Raw genomic sequence first — 27724 nt, 5'->3', positions numbered from 1 at the left:
TGTGAAAATGTTGCCTGGGGTAGATTTAAACTGAACTTTTCCTTTTTTTGGCTGATGTTCAACATTACCAGCCAAAGGACTGAATAAGTTTTGCTTTAGGCAAGGATCTTAGTATAGAAGTTTATTCCATCATTTTTTATTAATATATTTTTCCTTTGCCTACCATCATACTCTTTGCCTACCATCTATTTTATCCTTATCTGCAGAATCCAAGATAAAATTTAAATACTACTTATAGCTACCCAGAGTATTTAGAATACTTCAACTTTACATATAAACTTGCCTTCTGACTTCAGTTTCAATGTTAAATGTGTACTCTTCAGAACCTGATACCCAAAGAAAGCAAAGTTCCTTTTGGAGCCAGTTTATTTGGATTAGTTTTCCAACTTCTTTGTGCCTCAGTTTCGTTTGTAAAGTGATCATAGTAACAGTGGTTATAATTATGTGAGGTAATCTTAGCTAAATGCTTATAAAAGCACAGACATACAAAAGCCACTGTTTATAGGCATGTTATTATTATTATTGCTATTATTACTCCATATTTAAAAGAGTAGCTAAGTTTCTGCTTAGCTGAAGGCTATCTCTCCTATACTATATTTAAGAAAAATGTCCAAAAATTCTAAGACTTTGGGCCAAAGCTGGAGGAACTTATCTTCTTCACTCACCCCTTCGATGAGATTCAGACATTCTGTCAGAGTGTTGTTAATTTTACTGGACAGTTTGAGTTGTGCTTTCTTTTCCTCCTCTTCTTTTTCAATGCTCTTCCAGAATGAAATATTCATTTCCTTTATTACTTTTCTTTTTGTTTTAATTTCCATAGGGGGCCGTTTATAGATTTTTCCCTTAGTTTTCTGCCATTCTTCTAGTTGTTTCCTGAAATTCAATTAAAGGGAGAGTGGTTTTATTTATTTATTTTTAAACACAGTCAAGCTGCTAAAGTATATGATATGTATAGATAGAGTATAATTACTTTCAACTACAGACAAAATCAGGAGAATGGAATTAAAAAACAATTAATAAAAATAGATGCAGACGGCCGGGCGCGGTGGCTCAAGCCTGTAATCCCAGCACTTTGGGAGGCCGAGACGGGTGGATCACGAGGTCAGGAGATCGAGACCATCCTGGCAAACACGGTGAAACCCCGTCTCTACTAAAAAATACAAAAAACTAGCCGGGCGTGGTGGTGGGCGCCTGTAGTCCCAGCTGCTCGGGAGGCTGAGGCAGGAGAATGGCGTGAACCCGGGAGGCGGAGCTTGCAGTGAGCCGAGATCCGGCCACTGCACTCCAGCCTGGGTGACAGAGCGAGACTCCGTCTCAAAAAAAAAAAAAAAATAGATGCAGACATTGATGCAAGAGAAAAAAGTAATGGGTAATGGTAGCACTGGGTTGCGCCCACCCATGAGAAGGCAGACACCAAGATTCCTAGATTACATGTGGCCAGCACTTCAGACTTCAAATAGAATTTGTGATTATTATTATTCTTTGAAAGTTTTCACTTCACTATGTGCTACTTGACACTTGCTTTCCTAAGACATCCCTCTATTTTTGAGATGACTAACTTAGCACTTCATTTCTCTCACCATAAACTGTCACTCAACCCAAACCTACCAAGCCTGCATTCTACCCTCAGTAAGGTCTTGGTGTGGGAAGCGACCCACTTAACCTAGTTCCTTAGCCCTCTCTTGACCAGACGTGACTCCTTCATAAGCTAGACCTGTAATTTCAGGGCTCTTAAGTAGCTGGCTCTGATAGTGCCAACTCCTCAATCTTGCTGTCCGCCACTGTTCACATTTTCCACTCCAGCTTCTAAGCAGGTGACAGACTGCTTTCTGGGGGTAGGGGCAACAGGACATGTAGACCTCATGTTTGGATGTAGGCACTCCAGTTTCTTTAAATTACAACTACATATTAATAATGACTTTCAAGTGTACATTTCAGCCCAGATCTCCCCCTGGATCCCCAAACTTTGTAAAACCCACTGCCTAGTTGATATCTTTTGATGTCTGACAGGCATTTCAAGTTTAATACTGTGCATTTCAAATTTAATACTGTCTCAAAGTTCTCAATTTTCATCTCTGCATCTGTTTCAAATTTTTCTTACTTTGGTAAATAGCACCCCAGGCTGTGTCACTGCCAAGGACTTTCCATGGCTCTTGGAATAAAATTCAATATATTTTCCATGGCTGAAAGGCACAGTGTAATCTGCCTTCTGCCTACCTCTCCAACCTGGTATCACACTAGTCTCCCTGTCACTCACCCCCTCTAGGAGCTCAGGTACCCTTGCAGTTTCTTTTTTTGTTTTTGAGACACAGTTTTGCTCTGTTGCCCAGGCTAGAGTGGCATGATCTCTGGTCACTGCTACCTCCACCTCCTGGGTTGAAGTGATTCTTGTGCCTTAGCCTCCTGAGTAGCTGCAACGACAGGTGCATGCTACCACATCTGGCTAATTTTTGTATTTTTAGTAGAGATGGGGTTTCACAATGTTGGCTAGGCTGGTCTCAAACTCCTGACCTCAAGTGATCCGACCACCTTGGCCTTCCAAAGTGCTGGGATTACAGGCATGAGCCACTGCACCCTGCCTCTTTGAAGTTTCTTGATCCACTTATTCCTGCCTTAAGGTCTTGCATCTTCAGTCCTCCGCTCAAATGACACCTCCATGGAGAGGCAATTACCTGTAATTACCGTGTCTTATTTAGTCAATGTGTTGGTTTTCTGTCTCCTCCACTAGAGTGTGAGCTCTATGAAGGCAGAAACCTTGGCAGTCCAGTTCCTAGCACAGTGCCTAGCACACATAGCTATTTAATAACACACAGTAAAATTCACCTTTCAGTGTGCAATTCTGAGTTTTGACAAATGCCTGAAGTCAAGTAGGTCTATTATCAAGCTCTAAGACAGTTTTAACACCATCAATAATTCCCTTATGCTCCTTGGTAGTCAGTCTCGCCCCTAATCCCCAGCTCCTGAATATCACTGATCTATTTTTTGTCTTTATAGTTTTGTTTTTTCCAGAATGCCAGTAACTAATTTTTGAATGAATGAATGCTACTCTCATTTCTGACTCCAGAGCAAAATCCATGCAACGTTTAGTATTTCAGCCCCAAATACTGCCCCTTGCCTTCACTCCAACCACCTACTTGATGATAGAAGTTGAGACATCTGGCATGTGCTTCCTCCATGTTCCTAGCATTTTTCCCATCTCCTTGGCCTTCCTTCTAATCATAAATGAAAAGGGAACTTTCCCTTTCTAAAGGCAATTTACTCCTAGGACCTCAATACCACAGTTTTGTTTCTCTAGTACTTTCTATATATATCAATTAGCTCCAGAAGGGTAAAGACTGACTGTGTGCTCATCACTGTGTCTCCTAGCGCCTGGCACATTGCAGGTGCTGAAGAAACACCTGCAGAATGAGTGAATGATCTCTTCCTTTCCAGACTCCTTCTCTTTTGTAATCAAACATGTTCAACATGCAACACAGTCTTATGACCAATCCTCTGTTGTCTGACCAAGACTGTGAGCTCCAGGGCTGGGACCCTGACTTCCTTATTCACCACCTCAAGGTCTCTGCACTCACTTCTCTTTCTGCTCAGGATTGTCCTTCTTGTCACCAGCCTCTCCTCAGAGTTAGGTCTCAGCTCAGACGTTGCTGTTCAAAGTACCTCTACTGATCCTTCTATCTAAAGCAGCCATTCCAGCCCTACTCTCTTGATCACATCACCCTGAATTAAGTTGTTTACTTACTGTCTCTTCAGGAGGGCAAGGGGCTTGGTGGTGGTGTTCAGAGCTGTACGAAGCATATATGCATACCTGCTTGAAGTACAAAATAAGGAAATTTCTGACAAGCAGGTATACGTATATGCTTCTCCTGGGTAGAAAGTGTGAAAAATCCACTGGCTCAGTTTCAATCAATGTATGTTAATATTAACCAACCTGAAATCTTGATTTTTTCTTTTTTTCTGAGACGGAGTTTTGCTCTTGTTGCCCAGGCTGGAGTGCAATGGTGTGATCTTGGCTCACTGCAACCTCCACCTCCCGGGTTCAAGCAATTCTCCTGCCTCAGCCTCCTGAGTAACTGGGATTACAGGCATGTGCCACCACACCCAGCTAATTTTGTATTTTTAGTAAAAACAGGGGTTCTCCATGTTGGTTAGGCTGGTCTCGAACTCCTGACCTCAGGTGATCTGCTTGCCTCGGCCTCCCAAAGTGCTGGGACTATAGGCGTGAGCCAGTGTGCCCGGCCTGAGATTTGACTTCTACCATCTGAACTCTGTATTTGAACTGACTGCTCCTCTCTGTTTGAGCTTACTTGCCAAAACTTGGCCCACTCAGACTCATGGAAGTTTCTGGTTCTTCCCCGATAACTTTTCTGAACTTAACCATTGGTTTGCTTGACAAGAGACTATCATCTTCTCACTTCCTAGCTATGTGAACTCTTATCTGTTCTATTGCTGTTCAGCCTAGCAGAGCACTTCTTGAACGTGTCTACATCTGCACCCCCTACTTCTTACTCATCCATTCTGTTTCAATTTCTTAAAAAAAAACTATTTTAAGCATACAACTACAGAAAATGATTTATAACATATGTACCACCTAGCTCTGTCAAGTCTTAATATATTTGCTTCAAATCTTTTTTCAGACTGTAGTTAAAAATTACTTAGGAGCTATTATTTATGGCCTATTTCCTGACCAAGTCTTCTTGATGGTCAATTTTCCTAATTATCTTAAGTTGCAAAAGTTTAGAATTAAAGCAAAGTACCTTCGATCCTCTGCTGTTGCCTTGTTTTTAATATTTGGGTTTGTTCGGGTCTCATTTATGGTTGTGACATCAGCTTTTCTGGGAGCGGTCTTGTTCAGAAAATGGTTCTGGGGAACAGCCTTTTTCAAAGTCTGTGCTTTTTGTTGAAAGCCATTATTGTCACGTTTATTACAACTGGTTCCATTTGGTCTTATACTAGGGGTGCTTGGAATGGCTGAATTAAATCTGCCAACTGTCATATTAGGCCTCTGGCTTACGGCTTTCGGTTTTTGCAGTACAAATGATGTCTGAGGTATACAACAAGGTTGGGTGGACTTCTGATCTTGCTTGATGTCTGGATGTCTGTTGTTATATTCACCCTGAAGCAAATTGGGGTATGTTCTGGGTTTGGTATGTTTCATTCTCTGTTCAGTAACAGGGTATGACTGTAACTTAGTTTCATTTGGTCTTTCATATTTACCCCTATTAACCTTTACATCTTTGATGTTCTTGACCACTAGTTTCTTTGATGACTGAACTTTACTAAGGGTCTGAATAAAGTGAGAGGGAACCGTCCTTGAGGGTTTTACTCCTGGTCTTGCAAGATCTGCTCCTCTAGAGAGTTGTTGTGATTTTACTGGGAAAGTCCTGCTTTGTGTTTCTCCAACAAATTGTTTATTAACTCTATCTTTCAGAACAGCACTATTAACTGAACTTTTGCCCAAGGCTTGTTTAGGAACCAAACTGTTCTTGGTTTGATTAGAAGAGTTAGTCTTTGGCTTACTTGTGGTACATAAATTAGGATCTGGCTTCCTCTCAGGTTCTGTTAAGATATGGGGCAAATTCTCTTTGTTTGTTTCTTTTAGAAAGTTATCCAAAGATTCGTTTTCAACATGGGTATTATTCACAGAGTCTGTACATTTAGCATTTCCTTGATTTGTTAACTGCTGCTTTGTAGTTTTCAATTGCTCTATACTAAGTGACCCCACGGGTTTTCTTGACAGTTCTCCTGTTGTGGATGATCCAGCTTCACGCTGTTGAAAACTGTTGCTAGAAGGCTTAGAGTATGGATTAGAAGAAACATATTCTGAAGTCAGCCTTTTGCCCAGAAGTTTTGGTGGCTCCAACTTCGACTTCTGGGACCCTGTAGTATTAGGTGGTCTGGGTTGGAGTTTAATGCTGATGGATCTCTTAGGTTTGACAGGCAAAACAACATGGTTGGTAACATCATTTTTGGGTTTAATAATCTGAAAAAACAAAGAAAATATATATTAAAAAATTCCTAACAACATCCTACTGTTTTTAAAATAATAAAAATAACTGTTTAACACATGCTAAAAAAAATTAATCATTTTTAGATTTTCACCTAAGAAAGCTGAATTTTCAGAAAGTAAAGAACGACTAATACGTAGTTTTTGTGTTTTTTTTTTTTTTTTTTTGAGACAGGGTCTTGCTCTGTCATCCAGGCTGGTGTGCAGTGATGCAATCTTGGCTCACTGCAACCTCTGCCTCCTGTGTTGAAGCAATTCTCCCACCTCAGCCTCACAAGTGGCTGGACTACAGGCGCGTGTCATTACACCCGGCTACTTTTTTGTATTTTTAGTAAAGATGGGGTTTCACCATGTTGGCCAGGTTGGTCGTGAAATCTTGAACTCAAGTCATCCACCCGCCTTGGCCTCCCAAAGTGCTGGGATAACAGGCATGAGCCACCGTACTTGTCCTAATAGGTAGTTTTTATAACTTGAGTTCCTATCAGAAATATATTAGAATCTTTTAGCTTGACAGAATTAAGCAGAGATGCAGTGAATATAAAAAACTTGCTCTTTCAAAAATGAATTTGCCTCAAACAGTAGTTGTTGAATGCCTATTATATCCTAAGTGCCCTCCAAAGGACCCTGAAAAAATATATACATAATGAACTTATGTTAGGGTACCTCCCAACAAATCTCTCCTAGTACTCTATAGTCACACTATATGTTTTTTAAACCACTACCTTTGTAAACATCATAGTATCACTCAAGAACCTCTGTCTCATTCCTGGAGATTGGTGACAAGGAGATAGGTGGCAGATGATGTGAAGTCTGAGATATGCTGCCACAGCTCTCAATAAACATGTAACATCTTAGTAGTCATATGTGTAAAATCAGCCAGGACAGGGTTTTAAGGTTAGAGTCTACGTTAATAATAAACAAATGTTTAGTCATGTGATTTATTTCTGGATGAGAAGGTAGGGCTAGATTACAGAGAACTCTGAAAACTAGGGGAGTTTAGAATTCATATGGTAAGTAATTGGGCAAGCCACTATGAATTCCTGAGCATCTATCATGAAAGCAATTACTCAGAAAGGAGAATTTCACAGATTTATGGAATATGTTTCCAGGGTAAGATATGGGAATGCTAGAGTTACTGCTCTATTTTTGATTTGACAAATATTGTGAAGAATCACTATAAAAGCCTGGCAAGTATGTAAAGGATATCTAACCAGAACCATTTGGCATTATGGGCAAAGAGATGTCTACTCCGGATGACAGTGGTGTGTGTGTTGTTGTTAGGGGTGAAACAGGGGAGAGTTGTGAGTGGGAGGCAGAGAGATGGATGGTATACCCATAATGGCTATATCTGGATTAATCTCTGAGCACCAACATTTACATATACCTTGGATCCCTCCATCATTGCTTACTGAAGAGGTGGAGGGATGTTGGCATGAAAGCTTCCAAATGTGTGTTAATTTTAGTTGCTCTTTCTTTTATATTAAAAACAAATTGATATAATCCACAAACCATAAAATTCACCATTTTAGTAAGTGCACAATTCTGTGGATTTTAGTATAGTCATACTATTATACAGCAATCACCACTGTCTAATTCCAGAACATAGTCATCACCCTAGAAAAAAACTTGATTTACTTGTTGGCAGTCACTCCCCATTTTCTGCTCCCTGCAGTCCTTGCTAGTCTACTTTCTGTCTCTGTATGTCTACAGATTTGCCTATTTTAGATGTGTCACATAAATGGAATCATGTAATATGTGGCCTTTTCTGTCTGGCTTCTTTCACTTAGCATGTTTTCAAGATTTATCCATGTTGTAGCATGTATCAGTACTTCCTTACTTTTTAAAATTAACTTTAGAGCAGGTTTAGATTCACAGTAAAACTGATAATAATAATAGTATCTATTATCTAGGAAGGATGCCATATATCCTGGTTTTCACAAGATAGTTTTGATTTATGCCTGTTGGTCAAAGAATACTGCTTTTTACTCTCAAAAATGTCCTGGTTTGGACATTAAAGCATATGGTCTACTTCCTTACAGGGTTGTTCTGAGTGAGGTAATGTATATAAAGTGTCTGGGTGTTAGTTGCTGTCATGTATTGAAAGTGTTATATAAATTGTCAAGCATTATGTAACTGTAATGATGACTATTATTTACATCGTGCTTTTAGTTTCTCCTAAATTCTGTAATTCCCTTCCTGAGTTCATTTTTTACTTTTACAACTGTGTAAAGCAGATAAGGTAGGTATCACCTTCATTTAAGAGGTGACATACTGAAATCAGTACTTTCAACTTCCAGAGATGCCTCAGGGAACTCTGACTGAGGGCCCTTTCCAGTAGATTTTTCTTTAAGACTCGCATGCTACACTGGTTCAAGCTACATAAAGTAAAACTGTAACCCAGTGCTTCCCAAACGTTAAATCATTGTGCATAAATTTTGCCTTATATACATTTTGCTATCCTTCACAGTGTCTAATGATGTCATGTATATACACAACATATATATGTCTATATATGCATATGCATATGCCAAATATGACTGAGGTCATTTGGTGAATGAATCATTAAAACTTATTAAAATTCTCACCAATGAGAATGTTTCACTTCAGGAAGCACTATTTGAGTTACATTTCAGAACACAGATAAAAACTATGCTTTTAAAAACTAAAGGTGAGATTTTTATTGCAGATGAAGAATCTGTGTCTCTTTCAGAGGGCTGATTTCTTTCATTTAAACTTTAAGTTAAGGATCCTTTACCATTCTAATGTAGCTAAATTAAATTGACTAGGAAGCATATACTTAAGTGGCTTGGAAGGTTCAATGCAAATATTCTTTTAATGACTACCGAGCTATTTAACTTCATGACAGCATACCAAAGTGGTTAAGATCACAGGCTCTCAGCTTTGTCACTTAATAGCTATGCGACCTATTTAACCTTTCTGTAACTTAGTTTGCTCATCTGTAAAGTGGGGCTACTAATAGTAGCCTCATAAGATTGTGAGGACTGGCCGGGCGCAGTGGCTCAAGCCTGTAATCCCAGCACTTTGGGAGGCCGAGACGGGTGGATCGCGAGGTCAGGAGATCGAGACCATCCTGGCTAACACGGCGAAACCCCGTCTCTACTAAAAAATAGAAAAAACTAGCCGGGCGAGTTGGCAGGCGCCTGTAGTCCCAGTTACTCGGGAGGCTGAGGCAGGAGAATGGCGTAAACCCGGGAGGCGGAGCTTGCAGTGAGCCGAGATCCGGCCACCGCACTCCAGCCTGGGCGACTGCGAGACTCCGTCTCAAAAAAAAAAAAAAAAAAAAAAAAAGATTGTGAGGACTCAGTGAGGTAACGCAAGTCAGAAAAGTATCAGGCACAAAGTAAGTATTCAATAAATGTTAGCTATCAAGAGGACTAAAGTTCACTTGAGACTTTTTTTGGTTAATAAAACTAAACTATAGTATGTCATACTTTTCAAAAAATGATTGTCTCTTATTAAACCAAACTGTTTTTGTATCTATAAGAAATATCTTTGAAATACATGTTCTTTAGGTTGCTAACATCTTTATTATTTTTATTACTAATCATACCTATGAACACATATTTTTAAAAAGACTAATTTCTACTTACAGATTTAGAAGGTGGTGGATTCAGGCAATTATTCTTGGATTTCAGATAAGGCCTATAAAAGACAAATTAAAATTAATCCTCAGCACAGAAGGATGCTAAGCTAAGCTTGGGAAGTACAGTGATTAAAAATTATGATTAGAATTTTAAATAATTAGAATTTCTATAACGGCAAAATAATTCAAAATTATATTCAATAAAGTCTCCTTATCATCATTTCTTTAGTTCTGTATCCTCCCCCTTGGAGACCACCAACTGCTCCTACTTTTTTTTTGCCTTGTGATTCTTACAGAGACTGTCTATGCATAAATCTAGCGTTCTCACAATATTAATGAGATATATGTGTTTCCTTCATATTTGTATAGTCTTACTTATTCAAACATCATTCCTGGAGCACTGCAATGTGCCAGACACTGAAGATACAATGCCAAATGAAACCATTAACTGCTTCTTTAAAAAATTTCTGGCTGGGCCTGGTGGCTCATGCCTGTAATCCCAGCACTTTGAGAGGCCAAGGTAGGCGGATCACGAGATCAGGAGATAGAGACCATCCTGGCTAACACAGTGAAACCCCATCTCTACTAAAAATACAAAAAAATTTAGCTGGGCACGGTGGCGTACACCTGTAGTCCCCAGCAACTCAGGAGGCTGAGGCAGGAGAATGACGTGAACCCGGGAGGTGGAGCTTGCAGTGAGCCGAGATTGCACTACTACACTCCAGCCTGGGCGACAGAGTGAGACTCCGTCTCAAAAAAAAAAAAAATTTCCTTGTTTTAAGTATCTTCAAATACTATCTTTTCTAATTTTCAAGGGGAAAAGTGATACCAAAAAGGAAAAAAAAAACAGCAAGACACACATGAAATCTAGCTAGTGAGATAGGAAATGGCAGAAAAAGGATAGGAAAACAGAGAATTTAGAAGGAATCAATCTGCATGGACCAAAAACAATTGCTAGACTAACAAGGACTTTGATTATGACTTGTTTGATGTTTGTCTCTCCCATCTAGAACATAAGCCCTGGGAGGGCAGGAATGTCTGTCTTGTTAAGCACCATATCTCTAGGATCAGAAGTGACTGAGACATTATAGGTACTAAATAAATATTTGTTGAATAAATGAATTAGGTTCATTTAATCAAGGAAATAGAGGTGAGTAAACACCCAAGATAAAATAAAGGGTGAAAGCTAACTTTGAAAAATTAATTTTCAAATAAATATTTAGCAACTCAAATGGGGAAAAAATTAATTAGTGCTAAGAAAGAAGGACATATAACCCCACAAAGATGGTAAGAATCTACAAAGGATAAAAATGAAGTGGTTATGTTCTGTCTACCTCAACAGAAATGCTAAGAGAATGATTCCAGAGCTGGAGGATATCACTCTGCTATGGAAGATTGATTGTAACTGGCTCTCCTGCCTTAGCAAGAAATGCCAGAACCATGGTCATTCAAGTTCTTTTTTCTTTTCTTCATTCAAGTTCTTGACCAAAAACTGCCTTCATGAGAATCAACTTCCCCAAGAAAATAAATGCAGAAACAGACAAAGCTTCCAGCACGGTAGGTAATACTGACCCTTCCCTCCTTCCGTTGGATATTCACACAGTAACAATGCATAAAGCTTTGCCAATGGACTAAGCACTGCCCAGGGGGGTTGGTCATGCCTGGACTGAAATGCTCTTTTTGCGTTATCATAGATCCCAATGCAGTCTGAGTAGACTCTAAGCAAAAGGGACATGTTTCAAAAAGGCTTTAAATTGCTAGTACAAAGAAGGCAACAAAACTTGCATAACTGTGGACAGATAAACTCACTTGGTGTTTTGGCTCTTCAGTTTTCCCTTGGCTGCAAGGTACTCCTGAAGTTTTCTCTGTCGCTCTTCTGCAACACAGGCAAGCAAACAAACGACATAATTTTAGTTCAAGATTTTAACCAGTTCATTAATATTCTAAAAGATGACACTTTTCTCTAATGATTTTGGCTTTGCGACATAATGTTATAAAATCCCTAGTCCTATAAATTTGCCTTCAAGTTAATATCAACATCAACCATATCATTTACATGCCAGGCCTACACTAAGTTCTTTAAACTTACTATTTTTTTTTTTTTTTTTTTTGAGACAGGGTCTTCCTCTGTCACTGAGGCTGGAGTGCAGTGACACAACCACGGGTCACTGTTGCCTTGATCTCCCAGGTTCTAGCAATCCTCCCACCTCAGTCTCCTGAGTAGCTGGGAATACAGGTGTGTACCATCACGCTGGGTAATTTAAAAAATCTTTTTTTGTAGAGACAGGATCTCACTGTTTTGCGAGGGGCGGCGTCAAATTCCTGAGCTCAAGTGATCCTCCTGCTTAAGCACTCGGCCTCAATTTACATTATTTCTTTCAATCCACAAAACAATCCAATGAGATTTGCAATCTGAAATCCAGAGAGGGTAAATGTCACGCCCAAAGTTACCCAGCTAATATGTGGTAATTCCAGGACTTGAAAACAGGCGTATCTAACCTTGGAGCTCACAGCCACTGTTCACAGCTATAACAGTCTATGTTTTGAAGAACTTCTGTTACTGGCCTACCTGAGCTGGTGAGCCAGGCCTGGTCTGATGTCTTTAAACAGGGATGATGATTTTTACCCACAAACCCTTATATGGCTTCCTTTGTTGGTATTAAGGATAAAATATGCCAGGTCTGCTCATGGCAGACATCTATACTATGGTGACTTTCTACACAAGCCATTTGTGAGGGGATGACAAGTCAATGATTTCTGCTTTCGAGAACTTTCAAACTAGTAGTGGAGATAAAATAAACACAGCAATAATTACAGTATAAGGTAAAATCTAAGGGCCATAAGAGAGAAAAAGAAGTATGCGAGTTCAGAGGTGGGGCACAAATGAGGGGAGTAGGTGGTTGGAAAAGGTTAAAATTAAATAATGATGTGATGGAAGAAAAAAAGACGACAGGGTGCCAAACGACTCTTAACCTTATCTCAACGGAGTTGCCCTGTTTTGCTGATGCTCATTGTATCCTTAGAGATAGCTTGCCAGGCAGTGTAGAGCGTAGGGGCTGACATAGGGGGTTGGGAGTCCCACCTCCGTGACTTCTAGCAAATGAGCAAACTTTGCTGCGGCTGAGCCTACAAGGCAGACAGAAATGCCCATCTTTAAAGCTTGTTAGGTAAAGTGCCTAGGACCTCGTAGGCATCAACAGGAATAATGGATGAAACAAAACGGTGCGTATCTTGGAGAAGGTGGCATATGTGCCGGAGTATTTTGAAAGGCAGGAAAGGTCTCCAAGAACATCTAAGAGATTAGGGAACACAGAAGCCTTAGCCCTGGGTGCAGATTTAACCAATCAACTTCTAGCCACGGCAGGCTGAGAGGTGTGGAGTGAGAGCTCCACCGAAGACAGGAACCCGGGCTCAAGCCAGACCCCGCCTCCTGGCACAGAGGACCATGCCCGGCTCTGCCTGGAGCCAAATGTGGATCAAAACAGCGCGCTGCTTCCCGCTGCTGGTGAAGGCCCGACCAAGGGGCCTGTTTCTTTATCCAGAATGTAGCGACAATGACATCTCTTTGCAAGGCTGCTGTAGGGCTTTCTGGAAAGGTGCCCGTGAGGTATCTGGGCCTGCGCACAGCCTCCGCCGCCCCGGGCCCAGACGTCTACCTGGCGGCCGTGGCCAGGGGCCGCGTATGCGCTTCCGGGATGGAAAACGCCCGGGGGAAACTTAGGCAGGCGAGCGGACGGGCACCTTCCGCGGGAAGAACTCACTCGGTGGCCTCCTACTACCCCCGCCATGTTCCAACGCCCGAGAATAACGGGAACTCATTCGCGGTCATACTCACCTACAGCTGCAGCGGCGGTAGGCCCCGGCCCCACCATGACTCTTCAGTGACAGTTTTTCTTCAAACGCCGCGCCCGTAGCTAAGACCGGAGTGCCGCGCGTCCGCGCGTCCTCATTGGCTCCTGCGGGTTTGAAACTCGCTAGTCGTCATCACGGGAGGGCGGGACAACAGGCAATAGCCTCTTTGCGGTTGGCTCTGGCCTTGAGAGCCTGACTTGGGGCCCTTTGATTGGAAGAACGTGCAGTGCACCTCGGCATTGAGGGTGGCTTCCTCGAGGCGCGGCACCGCCCGCCTCTGAGTCCGCCTCTGAGTGGGCGTGGAGCCCTCGGAGGGATCTCAGCCCGGCTGGCGGTGAGTGGGGCGGGTCGGTTGCTGCTAGCTGGGGTTGGCGCTGCGGGAGTCCCTGAGCGGAGAGACAGGGCGGTCCTCCCAGGCTGCTGGGATTCTTTCCTCTCAGAGTGTCAGATTCACAGGAGCTATGAAAAAATAATATTATAAAGAGGACATATGGGTCTTATGCATCTAAAGCCTCCTAATTTTAGTACTGCTCCTTTAATTGAGGTAAAATATGCGTAACATCATATGTACCATTTTAACCATTTTAAAGTGTTACATTTTCCGAAAATGTGCAGTTCAATGGTATTAAGTACCCTCACATTGTAGGACAACCATCACTACTGTCCTTTCCAGAACTTTTTCGTCTTCCCCAACTGAAACCCTGTCCACATCGCTTACTCCGCCCTCCTCCCTCCTCCAGCCCCAGGCAGTCACCGTTCTAGTTTCTGTCTCTGTGGATTTGACAACTGTAGGTACCATGTAAGTAGAATCATGCAGTATTTGTTCTGTGGCTGACTTGTTTCACTTAGCATAAAGTTTTCAAGGTTCATGCATGGGTAGCATGTGTCAGAATTTTCTTTTAAGGGGGAATAGCATTCCGTTGTGTGGACATGCCACATTTTGCTTCTTGGTCCGTCCCTCTCCGGACACTTGAGTTGCTTCCGCTTTTTGGCTTTTGTGAATAATAATATGAACATGAATGTACAAATAATTCTTTGAGACTCTCCTTTTCATTCTTTTGGGTATATACCAAGAAGTGGTATTGGATCAAATGGCAATTCTATTTTAAATTTTTTGAGAAACTGCCTTACTCCTCTCAGGATGATCGCTTGTTCAAGGTATATTTTCGATTTCGCCTCATCAGCTGACTATAAGGCCATAAGGCTAACGGAGAAAGGGACAGTGGATGGGAGGCCTAGTTCCCCTGAGTCCCTAGGCACACTTCATTCCCCTTGTTTTAATCCTAATTTTTTTTTTTTTGTTTTGAAGTTTGTCCTGTTTCATCTATTCTCCAGTTTCTTGAAGAGGGCTGGAAAATGCTCTTGGCTCCTTGTGTGTGAAGGTGCCTCTTTCATGGATGCTGGAGAGGTGGTGGGTAGAGAGGCAGTCGTACGTGGGTACCTGTTGGCCAGGTTCAGCTCACCAGTTGGGTGAGCAGCTGCCACGCAGCAGCCCTTCTCTTTAGTCCTAAATAGGGAGTTCGGAAGAGAGCCAGGGTTTCTGGATTCATGCATTTTGATATTTTCAATAGTGTATAAAATGTTTGAAACAGGAAAACTGATCATTGTTTTTGTTAATGACTGAGAAAGGGACTCCTTCACCAGCAGTTTCAGAAAAGTGAAGACGGTTCTGTTTTGGTCTTTGTAGAATCTAGGTGATTGAATGCATCTCAGTTTTAGAAGTCACCTTGCCTGATCTCCCACCCAGTGCTGGAGTATTCCATGGACTCCATGTAGGTACTGCACCTTTGCAGGAATACTGCTGGTGTTGGTGAGCTGCCTTACCTGTCCTGTTATTGGAGACCCCTGCTTATTAGGAAACTTAAAATGAACTCAAATGAGCTTCCTCGCTCACTAGTCCTAGTCCTTTGGAGCAACATAGGCCAGTTCTGCCTCCTTTTCTCCATCCTTTGGGTGTTTGAAGGTCTATCTTGTAGGACACAAAATGTGGGAAAATAGCTAGGCAGGTTTAAAAATTCTCAACTCTACCAAGCATGGTGGTGACTCATGCCTGTACTCAATCCCAGCACTTTGTGAAGGAGGATTGCTTGAGCCCAGGAGTTTGAGACCAGACTGGGCAACATAGCAAGACCCCATTTCTTTTTTTTTTTTTATTATACTTTAAGTTCTAGGGTACATGTGCATAACGTGCAGGTTTGTTACATATGTATACTTATGCCATGTTGGTGTGCTGTGCCCATCAACTCGTCAGCACCCATCAATTCATCATTTATATCATGTATAACTCCCCAATGCAATCCCTCCCTCCTCCCCCCTCCCCATGATAGGCCCCAGTGTGTGATGTTCCCCTTCCCGAGTCCAAGTGATCTCATTGTTCAGTTCCCACCTATGAGTGAGAACATGCGGTGTTTGGTTTTCTATTCTTGTGATAGATTGCTAAGAATGATGGTTTCCAGCTGCATCCATGTCCCTACAAAGGACGCAAACTCATCCTTTTTTATGGCTGCATAGTATTCCATGGTGTATATGTGCCACATTTTCTTAATCCAGTCTGTCACAGATGGACATTTGGTTGATTCCAAGTCTTTGCTATTGTGAATAGTGCTGCAATAAACATACGTGTGCATGTGTCTTTGTAGTAGAATAATTTATAATCCTTTGGGTATATACCCAGTAGTGGGATGGCTGGGTCATATGGTACATCTAGTTCTAGATCCTTGAGGAATCGCCGTACTGTTTTCCATAATGGTTGAACTAGTTTACAATCCCACCAACAGTGTAAAAGTGTTCCTATTTCTCCACATCCTCTCCAACACCTGTTGTTTCCTGACTTCTTAATGATTGCCATTCTAACTGGTGTGAGATGGTATCTCATTGTGGTTTTGAATTGCATTTCTCTGATGGCCAGTGATGATGAGCATTTTTTCATGTGTCTGTTGGCTGTATGAATGTCTTCTTTTGAGAAATGACTGTTCATATCCTTTCCCCACTTTTTGATGGGGTTGTTTGTTTTTTTCTTGTATATTTGTTTGAGTTCTTTGTAGATTCTGGATATTAGCCCTTTGTCAGATGAGTAGGTTGCAAAAATTTTCTCCCATTCTGTAGGTTGCCTGTTCACTCTGATGGTAGTTTCTTTTGCTGTGCAGAAGCTCTTTAGTTTAATGAGATCCCATTTGTCAATTTTGGCTTTTGCTGCCGTTGCTTTTGGTGTTTTAGACATGAAGTCCTTGCCCATGCCTATGTCCTGAATGGTACTACCTAGATTTTCTTCTAGGGTTTTTATGGTATTAGGTCTAACATTTAAGTCTCTAATCCATCTTGAATTAATCTTCGTATAAGGGGTAAGGAAAGGATCCAGTTTCAGCTTTCTACTTATGGCTAGCCAATTTTCCCAGCACCATTTATTGAATAGGGAATCCTTTCCCCATTTCTTGTTTCTCTCAGGTTTGTCAAAGATCAGATGGCTGTAGATGTGTGGTATTATTTCTGAGGACTCTGTTCTGTTCCATTGGTCTATATCTCTGTTTTGGTACCAGTACCATGCTGTTTTGGTTACTGTAGCCTTGTAGTATAGTTTGAAGTCAGGTAGCGTGACGCCTCCAGCTTTGTCCTTTTGACTTAGGATTGTCTTGGCAATGCGGGCTCTTTTTTGGTTCCATATGAACTTTAAAGCAGTTTTTTCCAATTCTGTGAAGAAAGTCATTGGTAGCTTGATGGGGATGGCATTGAATCTATAAATAACCTTGGGCAGTATGGCCATTTTCACGATATTGATTCTTCCTATCCATGAGCATGGTATGTTCTTCCATTTGTTTGTGTCCTCTTTGATTTCACTGAGCAGTGGTTTGTAGTTCTCCTTGAAGAGGTCCTTTACATCCCTTGTAAGTTGGATTCCTAGGTATTTTATTCTCTTTGAAGCAATTGTGAATGGAAGTTCATTCCTGATTTGGCTCTCTGCTTGTCTGTTACTGGTGTATAAGAATGCTTGTGATTTTTGCACATTAATTTTGTATCCTGAGACTTTGCTGAAGTTGCTTATCAGCTTAAGGAGCTTTTGGGCTGAGACGATGGGGTTTTCTAAATATACAATCATGTCATCTGCAAACAGGGACAATTTGACTTCTTCTTTTCCTAACTGGATACCCTTGATTTCTTTCTCTTGCCTGATTGCCCTAGCCAGAACTTCCAAGACTATGTTGAATAGGAGTGGTGAGAGAGGGCATCCCTGTCTTGTGCCAGTTTTCAAAGGGAATGTTTCCAGTTTCTGCCCATTCAGTATGATATTAGCTGTGGGTTTGTCATAAATAGCTCTTATTATTTTGAGGTACGTTCCCTCAATACTGAATTTATTGAGCGTTTTTAGCATGAAGGGCTGTTGAATTTTGTCAAAAGCCTTTTCCGCATCTATTGAGATAATCATGTGGTTCTTGTCTTTGGTTCTGTTTATATGCTGGATTACGTTTATTGATTTGCGAATGTTGAACCAGCCTTGCATCCCAGGGATGAAGCCCACTTGATCATGGTGGATAAGCTTTTTGATGTGCTGCTGAATCCGGTTTGCCAGTATTTTATTGAGGATTTTTGCATTGATGTTCATCAGGATATTGGTCTAAAATTCTCTTTTTTGTTGTGTCTCTGCCAGGCTTTGGTATCAGGATGATGTTGGCCTCATAAAATGAGTTCGGGAGGATTCCCTCTTTTTCTATTGATTGGAATAGTTTCAGAAGGAATTACCAGCTCCTCCTTGTACCTCTGGTAGATTCAGCTGTGAATCCATCTGGTCCTGGACTTTTTTGGTGGGTAGGCTATTAATTGTTGCCTCAATTTCAGAGCCTGCTATTGGTCTATTCAGGGATTCAACTTCTTCCTGGTTTAGTCTTGGGAGAGTGTAAGTGTCCAGGAAATTATCCATTTCTTCTAGATTTTCTAGTTGATTTGCGTAGAGGTGTTTATAGTATTCTCTGATGGTTGTTTGTATTTCTGTGGGGTCGGTGGTGATATCCCCTTATCATTTTTTATTGCGTCTATTTGATTCCTCTCTCTTTTCTTCTTTATTAGTCTTGCTAGCGGTCTGTCAATTTTGTTGATCTTTTCAAAAAACCAACTCCTGGATTCATTGATTTTTTGGAGGGTTTTTTGTGTCTCTATCTCCTTCAGTTCTGCTCTGATCTTAGTTATTTCTTGCCTTCTGCTAGCTTTTGAATGTGTTTGCTCTTGCCTCTCTAGTTCTTTTAATTGTGATGTTAGAGTGTCAATTTTAGATCTTTCCTGCTTTCTCTTGTGGGCATTTAGTGCTATAAATTTCCCTCTACACACTGCTTTAAATGTGTCCCAGAGATTCTGGTATGTTGTATCTTTGTTCTCATTGGTTTCAAAGAACATCTTTATTTCTGCTTTCATTTCGTTATGTACCCAGTAGTCATTCAGGAGCAGGTTGTTCAGTTTCCATGTAGTTGAGCGGTTTTGATTGAGTTTCTTAGTCCTGAGTTCTAGTTTGATTGCACTGTGGTCTGAGAGACAGTTTGTTATAATTTCTGTTCTTGTACATTTGCTGAGGAGTGCTTTACTTCCAATTATGTGGTCAATTTTGGAATAAGTGCGATGTGGTGCTGAGAAGAATGTATAGTCTGTTGATTTGGGGTGGAGAGTTCTATAGATGTCTATTAGGTCCACTTGGTGCAGAGATGAGTTCAATTCCTGGATATCCTTGTTAACTTTCTGTCTCGTTGATCTGTCTAATGTTGACAGTGGAGTGTTGAAGTCTCCCATTATTATTGTATGGGAGTCTAAGTCTCTTTGTAAGTCTCTAAGGACTTGCTTTATGAATCTGGGTGCTCCTGTATTGGGTGCATATATATTTAGGAGAGTTAGCTCTTCCTGTTGAATTGATCCCTTTACCATTATGTAATGGCCTTCTTTGTCTCTTTTGATCTTTGATGGTTTAAAGTCTGTTTTATCAGAGACTAGGATTGCAACCCCTGCTTTTTTTTGTTCTCCATTTGCTTGGTAGATCTTCCTCCATCCCTTTATTTTGAGCCTATGTATGTCTCTGCATGTGAGATGGGTCTCCTGAATACAGCAGACTGATGGGTCTTGAGTCTTTATCCAGTTTGCCAGTCTGTGTCTTTTAATTGGAGCATTTAGTCCATTTACATTTAAGGTTAATATTGTTATGTGTGAACTTGATCCTGTCATTATGATATTAACTGGTTATTTTGCTCGTTAGTTGATGCAGTTTCTTCCTATCCTCTATGGTCTTTACATTTTGGCATGTTTTTGCAATGGCTGGTACCGGTTGTTCCTTTCCATGTTTAGGGCTTCCTTCAGGGTCTCTTGTAAGGCAGGCCTGGTGGTGACAAAATCTCTAAGCATTTGCTTATCTGTAAAGGATTTTATTTCTCCTCCACTTATGAAACTTAGTTTGGCTGGATATGAAATTCTGGGTTGAAAATTCTTTTCTTTAAGAACGTTGAATATTGGCCCCCACTCTCTTCTGGCTTGTAGAGTTTCTGCCGAGAGATCTGCTGTTAGTCTGATGGGCTTCCCTTTGTGGGTAACCCGACCTTTCTCTCTGGCTGCCCTTAAGATTTTTTCCTTCATTTCAACTTTGGTGAATCTGGCAATTATGTGTCTTGGAGTTGCTCTTCTGGAGGAGTATCTTTGTGGCGTTCTCTGTATTTCCTGAATTTGAATGTTGGCCTGCCCTACTAGGTTGGGGAAGTTCTCCTGGATGATATCCTGAAGAGTGTTTTCCAACTTGGTTCCATTTTCCCCCTCACTTTCAGGCACCCCAATCAGACGTAGATTTGGTCTTTTTACATAATCCCATACTTCTTGCAGGCTTTGTTCATTTCTTTTTCTTCTTTTTTTTTCTTTTGGTTTCTCTTCTCGCTTCATTTCATTCATTTGATCCTCAATCGCTGATACTCTTTCTTCCAGTTGATCGAGTCGGTTACTGAAGCTTGTGCATTTGTCACGTATTTCTCGTGTCATGGTTTTCATCTCTGTCATTTCGTTTATGATCTTCTCTGCTTAATTAGTCTAGCTGTCAATTCTTCCACTCTTTTTTCAAGATTTTTAGTTTCTTTGCGCTGGGTACGTAATTCCTCCTTTAGCTCTGAGAGGTTTGATGGACTGAAGCCTCTTCTCTCATCTCGTCAAAGTCATTCTCTGACCAGCTTTGATCCGTTGCTGGCGATAGGCTGCGCTCCTTTGCAGGGGGAGATGCGCTCTTATTTTTTGAATTTCCAGCTTTTCTGCTCTGCTTCTTCCCCATCTTTGTGGTTTTATCTGTCTCTGGTCTTTGATGATGGTGACGTACTGATGGGGTTTTGGTATAGGTGTCCTTCCTGTTTGATAGTTTTCCGTCTACAGTCAGAAGGACTGTCTGTTGGTCTGTTGGAGATTGCTTGAGGTCCACTCCAGACCCTGTTTGCCTGGGTATCAGCAGCAGAGGTTGCCGAAGATAGAATATTGCTGAACAGCGAGTGTACCTGTCTGATTCTTCCTTTGGAAGCTTCCTCTCAGGGGTGTACTCCACCCTGTGAGGTGTGGGGTGTCAGACTGCCCCTAGTGGGGGATGTCTCCCAGCTAGGCTACTCAGGGGTCAGGGACCTACCTGAGCAGGCAGTCTGTCCGTTCTCAGATCTCAACCTCCGCGTTAGGAGATCCACGGCTCTCCCCAAAGCTGTCAGACAGAGTCGTTCGCGTCTGCACCGGCCCCCGCTGCTTCCCTTGTTGGTCTTCAGCTGTGCGCTGTCCCCAGAGGTGGAGTCTACAGAGACAGGCAGGCTTCCTTGAGCTGCTGTGAGCTCCACCTAGTTCGAGCTTCCCAGCGGCTTTGTTTACCTACTTAAGCCTCAGCAATGGCGGGCGCCCCTCCCCCAGCCTCGCTGCTGCCTTGCAGATAGATCCCCGCAGACTGCAGTGTTAGCAGTGAGGGAGGCTCCGTGGGCGTGGGACCCTCCCGGCCAGGTGTGGGATATATTCTCCTGGTGTGCCTGTTTGCTTAAAGCGCAGTATTGGGGTGGGAGTTACCCGATTTTCCAGGTGTTGTGTGTCTCAGTTCCCCTGGCTAGGAAAACGGATTCCCTTCCCCCTTGCGCTTCCAGGTGAGGCGATGCCTCGCCCTGCTTCAGCTCTCGCTGGTCAGGCTGCAGCAGCTGACCAGCACCGATTGTCCGGCACTCCCTAGTGAGATGACCCCAGTACCTCAGTTGAAAATGCAGAAATCACCGGTGTTCTGTGTCACTCGCGCTGGGAGTTGGAGACTGGAGCTGTTCCTATTCGGCCATCTTGTTCCGCCTTCCAAGACCCCATTTCTAAAAAAGAAAAATACAAAAATTAACCAGGCATTGGTGGCACACACCTGCAGTCCCTTCTACTCAGGAGGCTGAGGTGGGAGGATCACTTGAGCCTAAAAGTTCAAGGCTGCAGTGAACTATGGTCATGCCACTGCACTCCAGTGTGGGAGGCAGAGCAAGACCCTGTCTCCAAATAAATAAATAAATAGATAAATAAAATTCTCAACTCATTCATCAAAGTATCCACTGTAGCTCTTTATGATCCTGTTTTTTTTTTTTTTTTTTAGAGGAGTCTGGCTCCATTGCCCGGCTGGAGTGCAGTGGCATGATCTGAGCTCACTGCAGCCCCCACCTCTCTGGCTTAAGTGATCCTCCCACCTCAGCCACCCATCGGGGTAATTTTTGTATTTTTTGTAGAGAGGGGGTTTTGCCATATTCCCCCAGGCTGATCTCGAACTCCTGGCTCAAGCGATCCACCTGACTCCATCTCCTAAAGTGTTTGGATTACAGGTGTGAGCCACCGCACCAGGACAATCCAGGTGGCTTTAACGGTTTCCCATTGCTCTCAGGCTAATGACCTATAAGCACCTGGAGGGCTTGGGCTTTTACTCCCTCAGCCTTAGCCACTTCCCTTAGTCTTAGCCCACACTTCTCTCCTCTTACTAAATGTCATCCAGACACATTGTTTTTCCCTTTCCATACTCCTCTGTCTAGGAATCCAAACTTTCAGTCTCATTTCTCTTAGTCAATTATTATTTTTACTCTAACAGCCTTATTGAGATATTCACATGCCATACAATTCTCCCACTTACAGCATACAATTCAATTTTCTAACATATTCATCACCCCCTGAAGAAACCCTATACTCATTAGCAGTCACTCCCCATTCTCCCCTTCTCTCAGCCACTAGAAACCACGAATCTACTTTCCATCTCTATAGGTTTGCCTTCTGGACATTTCATATATATTAAATTATGCAATTTGTGGTTTCTGATGCGCTTCTTTTGTTACCAGTATATCATGGGTTTGGTCTAGGTCCTGGTGCTCGCCGCACAGAAAGCCAGTCACTGAGATGACAAGTATTGCCAAGGAAGAAGGCTGTAAGCGGGTGCTGCAGCAGAGGAGATGGGAGCTCAATCTCAAATCCATCTCCCTCACCTAAAACCAGGGATTTAGATAGCAGGGAAGAAATGTAACAATGTATAAGGAAACAGGAACCAGGGAGGGGCAAGGAAGCAATCCTGATGAATGAGGGTCCTAAGTCTCATTGCCTGGATGTGGTGATCTGGTGAGTTTCAGTTCTTTGATACTTTTTTTGAGAGGCCTGAAGGTCTTTTCCCCAGGAAGGAACTCAAACAAAACTAATATAAGCTTCAAGCTTTAAGACCAGAAGGGCCAATTTCTATGTTTATGCGAAAGAATAGTCTGTGGGACTACTGGGTCAGTTTCACTTTCGCTTAGTATACTGTTCTCAAGGTTAATCCACATAGCATGTGTCAGTACTTCATTCCTTTTTATGACTGGGTATTCCATTGTGCAGATATACCGTATTTTATTTACCATTCATCAGTTGATGGGCATCTAGGTTCTTTCCACTTTTTGGCTATTATGAATAATGCTACTATGAACTTTCATGTATACATTTTTGTGTAGACATATGTTTTCAATACTCATAGGTATATACCTAATGAGAGGAATTACCATGTCATACGATAATTCTGTCTTTAACCATTTGGGGAACTGCCAAACTGTTTCCCAAAGCAACTATAGCATTTTACATTCCTACCAGCAGTGTATGAAAGTTCCAGTTTTTTCACATCCTCAACAACATTTGTTATTGTCCATCTTTTAAATTATAACCATCCTAGTGGGTGTGAAGTGGTGTCACATTGTGGTTTTTATTTGTATTTCCTTGATGACTAATGATGTTGAGCATCTTTTTATGTGTTTACGGGCCATTTGTATATCTCTATTCAGAGTCTTTACCTATTTTTAAATTGGGCCAGTTATCTTCTTACTTTTTTAAAAATTTTTTTGAGATGGAGCCTCACTCTGTTTCCCAGGCTGGAATGCAGTGGTGTGATCTCAGCTCACTGCAACTTCCACCTCCTGTGGTCAAGTGATTCTGGTGTCTTAGCCTCCCAAGTAGCTGGGATTACAGGCACCTGCCACCACGCCCAGCTAATTTTTTTTTTTTTTTTTTTTTGTATTTTTAGTAGGGACGGGGTTTCACCATGTTGGCCAGGCTGGTCTCTTTGTTGACTCTTAATCATCCTTCAGTCTCAGACAAAACATCCCTTTCTCAAGGATTGTGATTAGCTTGATTATGTGCTTATCTTTCTCCCTGCTAGTCTGTAAACTGAGGGTAGGCCACTATATTCATTGTTTTTGGCACCAAATAGAAACTAAATTAATGTCTTTTGAATGAATAGGGCTTTCTCCTTTTAAAGATCCCTTCAATACAGTAACCACACTATGTATAAGTAGCCACAAGCCCGTTCAATAATACTACTAGCTCTTATAGCCCATATGTCTCCGCCTTGTCTACCACAATATCACTGGAGACTTTGCTAAATGCAATGGTAAAAATCAAAATACAGGCTGGGTATGGTGGTTCATGCTTGTAATCCCAGCACTTTGGGAAGCCAAGGTGGGAGGATTGCTTGAAGCCAGGCATTTGAGACCAGCCTGGGAAACAGAGAGAGACCCCATCTCTATAAACCACACCTCCCACCCTCCCAGAAAAGAAATAAGCATGGCTGGGTTGAAGTCACCAAGGATGGCTGACTGACTGATCAAGTGACTTTACCTGATGGTTTGTAGAATATTTACCTTCACCCACGTGGGAGGATTGCTTGAGCCAATCCTCAGTGTGGATTCAGGAACTTGGTTTAATTGGTATCCTGATTGTGGATTAGATTCTCAGGGATACCTTCACTAAGTAAAAGCGATAATAGCTACTCTTAAGTAAAATAATGAATGCATCAAACACTCTAAATCCATGGTGCTGTGCTAAGCTCTTTCTGTATTTTATCTCACTTGATATTACAAACCTTTGATGTGTTAATAATTACTGCCTCCATTTTTACAAGTAAGGAAACTGACATTGAGAGATTAAGAGACTAGCCCAAATCACAAAGTAAATGAGATTTGAATCCAGTCTTGATTCCAAATTCTACAGTATTCTAGATTCAAAGAGACTAAATTATAAGATGGAGAGCCAATTTTACTTTATAACGGGGTTAGAATGGCAGAAGAGACCTGACATTCACACCTCTAACCAGTGCATCCTCTTCCTGAAGGCAAATATGCAGGAAATCTGTAATAAGAACTTCCTTTGGTGAAAGCCAGGTGCAGGGGCTCACAATTGTAATTCCAGTACTTTGGGAGGCCAAGGTGGGAGTTTGAGAACAGTCTGGGCAACATATTGAGACCCTGTCTCTACAGACAAAAACAAAAACAAACACAGAACAACTTCAAGAAAACTCTTTTGGTATGGATCAGAACAAGAGGAATTATCTATCTGATCCAAATGCTTAATAACTTTAAGCCACAATCCACTCACTGCCACAATAGAGATACACCTGCCAATGCCACTCAGGTAATCCCATCAAAAGTGGTAATGTGGTCTGCAGCATGAGTTGTTCTTAGTGATCCCAGGCTGAGACCTTGGGATTGCAGCATTTTATTATACGTATGTACAAAACATCCGTTGAATAATCTTCTAAATTGATGCAATACATTCATATCAAGAATACCTGTCTGTAATCTCCATAAACCCTCTCCTTTCTGTTTTTAAAAGAAGTAACAGCATTTCTCCTCACGTGACAAAGAAATGACTTCACCATCCATGAAATAGTGAATAGGAGCTCTGTGGAAGGAAATTAGCTCTACTTCTTGGTGGAGATGAGAAAGGAGAGTTCCTCTGAAAATCAAGGCTCTTGTCATGCTAGGAGCCAAAGTTGTTTTTTAGAGTACGGAGAGTTGAGAAGATAAGACAGGGAACATCCACTCATGTTTTTTTTATTCTATAGGCCTCTCAATTGGGCAAAGCACTCCAGACCTTTTGGAAGAGTGACTCCAAAGGCAAGCACCTGCTTGGCAGGCCCATCACTTTCTACGCAAGCATAAGTGAGTATATAAAATGGGAGTACTTGTGCTGTTGAATACCTTATTTCCAAATGAGGTTTGCTGGTGTCCCTGTGGCTGTGAGAAGGCCTCTGCTGAATTGATGGAACTTGTGTGTTCTCATCTCGTCTAACCCTGGATTGACTTGCCCAAAGGGAAGCCATTATTAACACTACAATAAAACCACCCTTAATCTGGGACTCTCTTCATGCAGTGTTTCTTAACCAATGATAAACATGAGAGTTACTTTCGGAGCTTAACAAATTTAAGATGCTCAAGTTCTATCCAAACTGACTGAATCTCCAGAGGTGAGGCCCAGGGCTGTATACTTTTGAGCCAGACCTCAGTTTACCCTCCAGAGCTTAGCCTCTTTGCTTATAAGGTTGCATGACACCTTTTGTTTGTCTGTCAGCCACTCTGATAAAAAAAAAATTGGTAAGGGATAGGTTTTTGAGATGAAGGGGCAAAGGTGTTCTTGGCCAGTGAGAGCCAATGACAGGGAAATGCAAACAATGTATCCATAAGAAAGGTAAATTACTCTATAGAGCATTTAGGATAAATGAATATCTCATGCCTAGCATTGAGAGAAGGTACAAAAAAAAAAAAAAAAAAAGACCACTCTGGATACACAAAGCAATAAATGGAATAAAGATTTTTTTCCTTGTAAATTAAAAAAATCCCTTGGTACCGAGGTATAATTTATTTTATATATAGTTCAATGAGGTGTTGTAGATAATAAATTTTTTGTAAATTGTTATATTGTCATATAATCATACATTCATTTTTTAAAGTCAGAAATGTATATAACCATTAAACTTATAAATAAGTCATTCAGAGATACAGATACACGAGCATATTTTGTATCCACCACAATCATTACTACTATCTCAACAATTCCATCACCCCCTGAATTTCAAGTGTAGGTATTTTTAAATGTCAGAGGAGTCTCCTCAGTGGGAGGAAGGTTAGGGAAATATCTTTTGGCTTTTGGCTTCTGTGCCTTGGGTTTAAAGGCAGGGATTTGGCTTTACTGTCATTGATTTGGAACCTGATATGTAGGACCGTAAGAAAAGAAATAGACTCTAACAAGTTCTGTGCTAAGACTGTTGAGTCTCACCATGGTGACTCTTACTGTTTAGGCAATGAGGGAGGTGGGGCAGACCATATGGATAGCTGGCCTGGGAGAATAACACTCCAAGGCCATTTCTACAATGATTCAATATTTCACTGTTAATCAGAGACTGAGCATCTATTATACTTTTTAAGATGTCTTGAATTTGTGTTGCTTACTCAGTGTTTTGTATTTCCTTATTTCTTAAAATATATTAATATTAAAATAATTCTTTACTATTCTTAAAACCAAAGGAGAGTAAGGAATCAAGTCTTACTTAGTCTTGCTTTAGCCAGACTTGGGGTAAGGAAACCCTAGGAAAGTCATGGCTGCTAGAAAGAACAGGGTGAGACAAACGAGAGACCAGGTCTCTGTGGCGCTCTGTATCAGTTAAGCTAGATTTGACTGCATGTCATAGCAAACCCAGTGAAAATGGCTTAATAACAGTAGCATTTCTTGTTTTCTTAAAATCTGGAGGTAGGTTCTCGGTGTAACAATGTTGTCAGAGATGCTGGCTGTTTTTCTCCTTCCACTCTGCATTCTTCATTGTGTCGCTCTGACTTCCCAGTTGTTGCAAGTCGGAGACCACAGTTCTGAGCTTCACTTCCTCATAGAACGTGTCTCATTCAAGGAAGAAGGAAGATAAAGGACCATCTATATGGCTCTTTATTTTAGCAAGTAGAAAATCTTTTCCAGAAGTTTCCAGATCGACATCTCATTTG

The 27724-nt window shown here is 41.5% G+C and overlaps 1 protein-coding gene and 1 long non-coding RNA gene across 5 annotated transcripts in view; one reads left to right on the top strand and one right to left on the bottom strand.

The window, feature by feature from the left end:
- CKAP2L (cytoskeleton associated protein 2 like) overlaps positions 1 to 13601 on the bottom strand; it is a 35125-nt gene extending 21524 nt beyond the window's left edge. The window contains exons 1-6 of one of the 2 annotated variants that reach the window (XM_033175437.1): positions 13444 to 13601; positions 11418 to 11484; positions 9616 to 9667; positions 5819 to 5980; positions 4755 to 5782; positions 666 to 873 (exon numbers count right to left, since the gene is read on the bottom strand). In XM_033175437.1, coding sequence (XP_033031328.1) covers positions 666 to 873; positions 4755 to 5782; positions 5819 to 5980; positions 9616 to 9667; positions 11418 to 11484; positions 13444 to 13480 — 1554 coding nt within the window. In that variant the 5' untranslated portion in view covers positions 13481 to 13601. Of the gene's footprint in view, positions 1 to 665; positions 874 to 4754; positions 5981 to 9615; positions 9668 to 11417; positions 11485 to 13443 lie in introns of both variants that reach the window. The other variant, XM_033175436.1, reaches the window with a different exon arrangement.
- Positions 13602 to 13658: 57 nt separating this feature from the next.
- Positions 13659 to 27724, top strand: part of LOC117062190 — a 92288-nt gene continuing 78222 nt past the window's right edge. Inside the window, exons 1-2 of one of the 3 annotated variants that reach the window (XR_004428247.1) lie at positions 13659 to 13794; positions 25798 to 25894. This is a non-coding gene — a long non-coding RNA (uncharacterized LOC117062190). The remainder of the gene's footprint in view (positions 13795 to 25797; positions 25895 to 27724) is intronic. The other 2 variants (XR_004428248.1, XR_004428246.1) reach the window with 2 other exon arrangements.

This window comes from Trachypithecus francoisi, unplaced genomic scaffold (genome assembly GCF_009764315.1).
Source record: "Trachypithecus francoisi isolate TF-2019V2 unplaced genomic scaffold, Tfra_2.0 Lachesis_group17, whole genome shotgun sequence".
Classification (NCBI taxonomy): domain Eukaryota; kingdom Metazoa; phylum Chordata; class Mammalia; order Primates; family Cercopithecidae; genus Trachypithecus; species Trachypithecus francoisi.
Note: the sequence above shows the minus strand (reverse complement) of the source record. Positions and strands in the feature narration are given on the sequence as shown.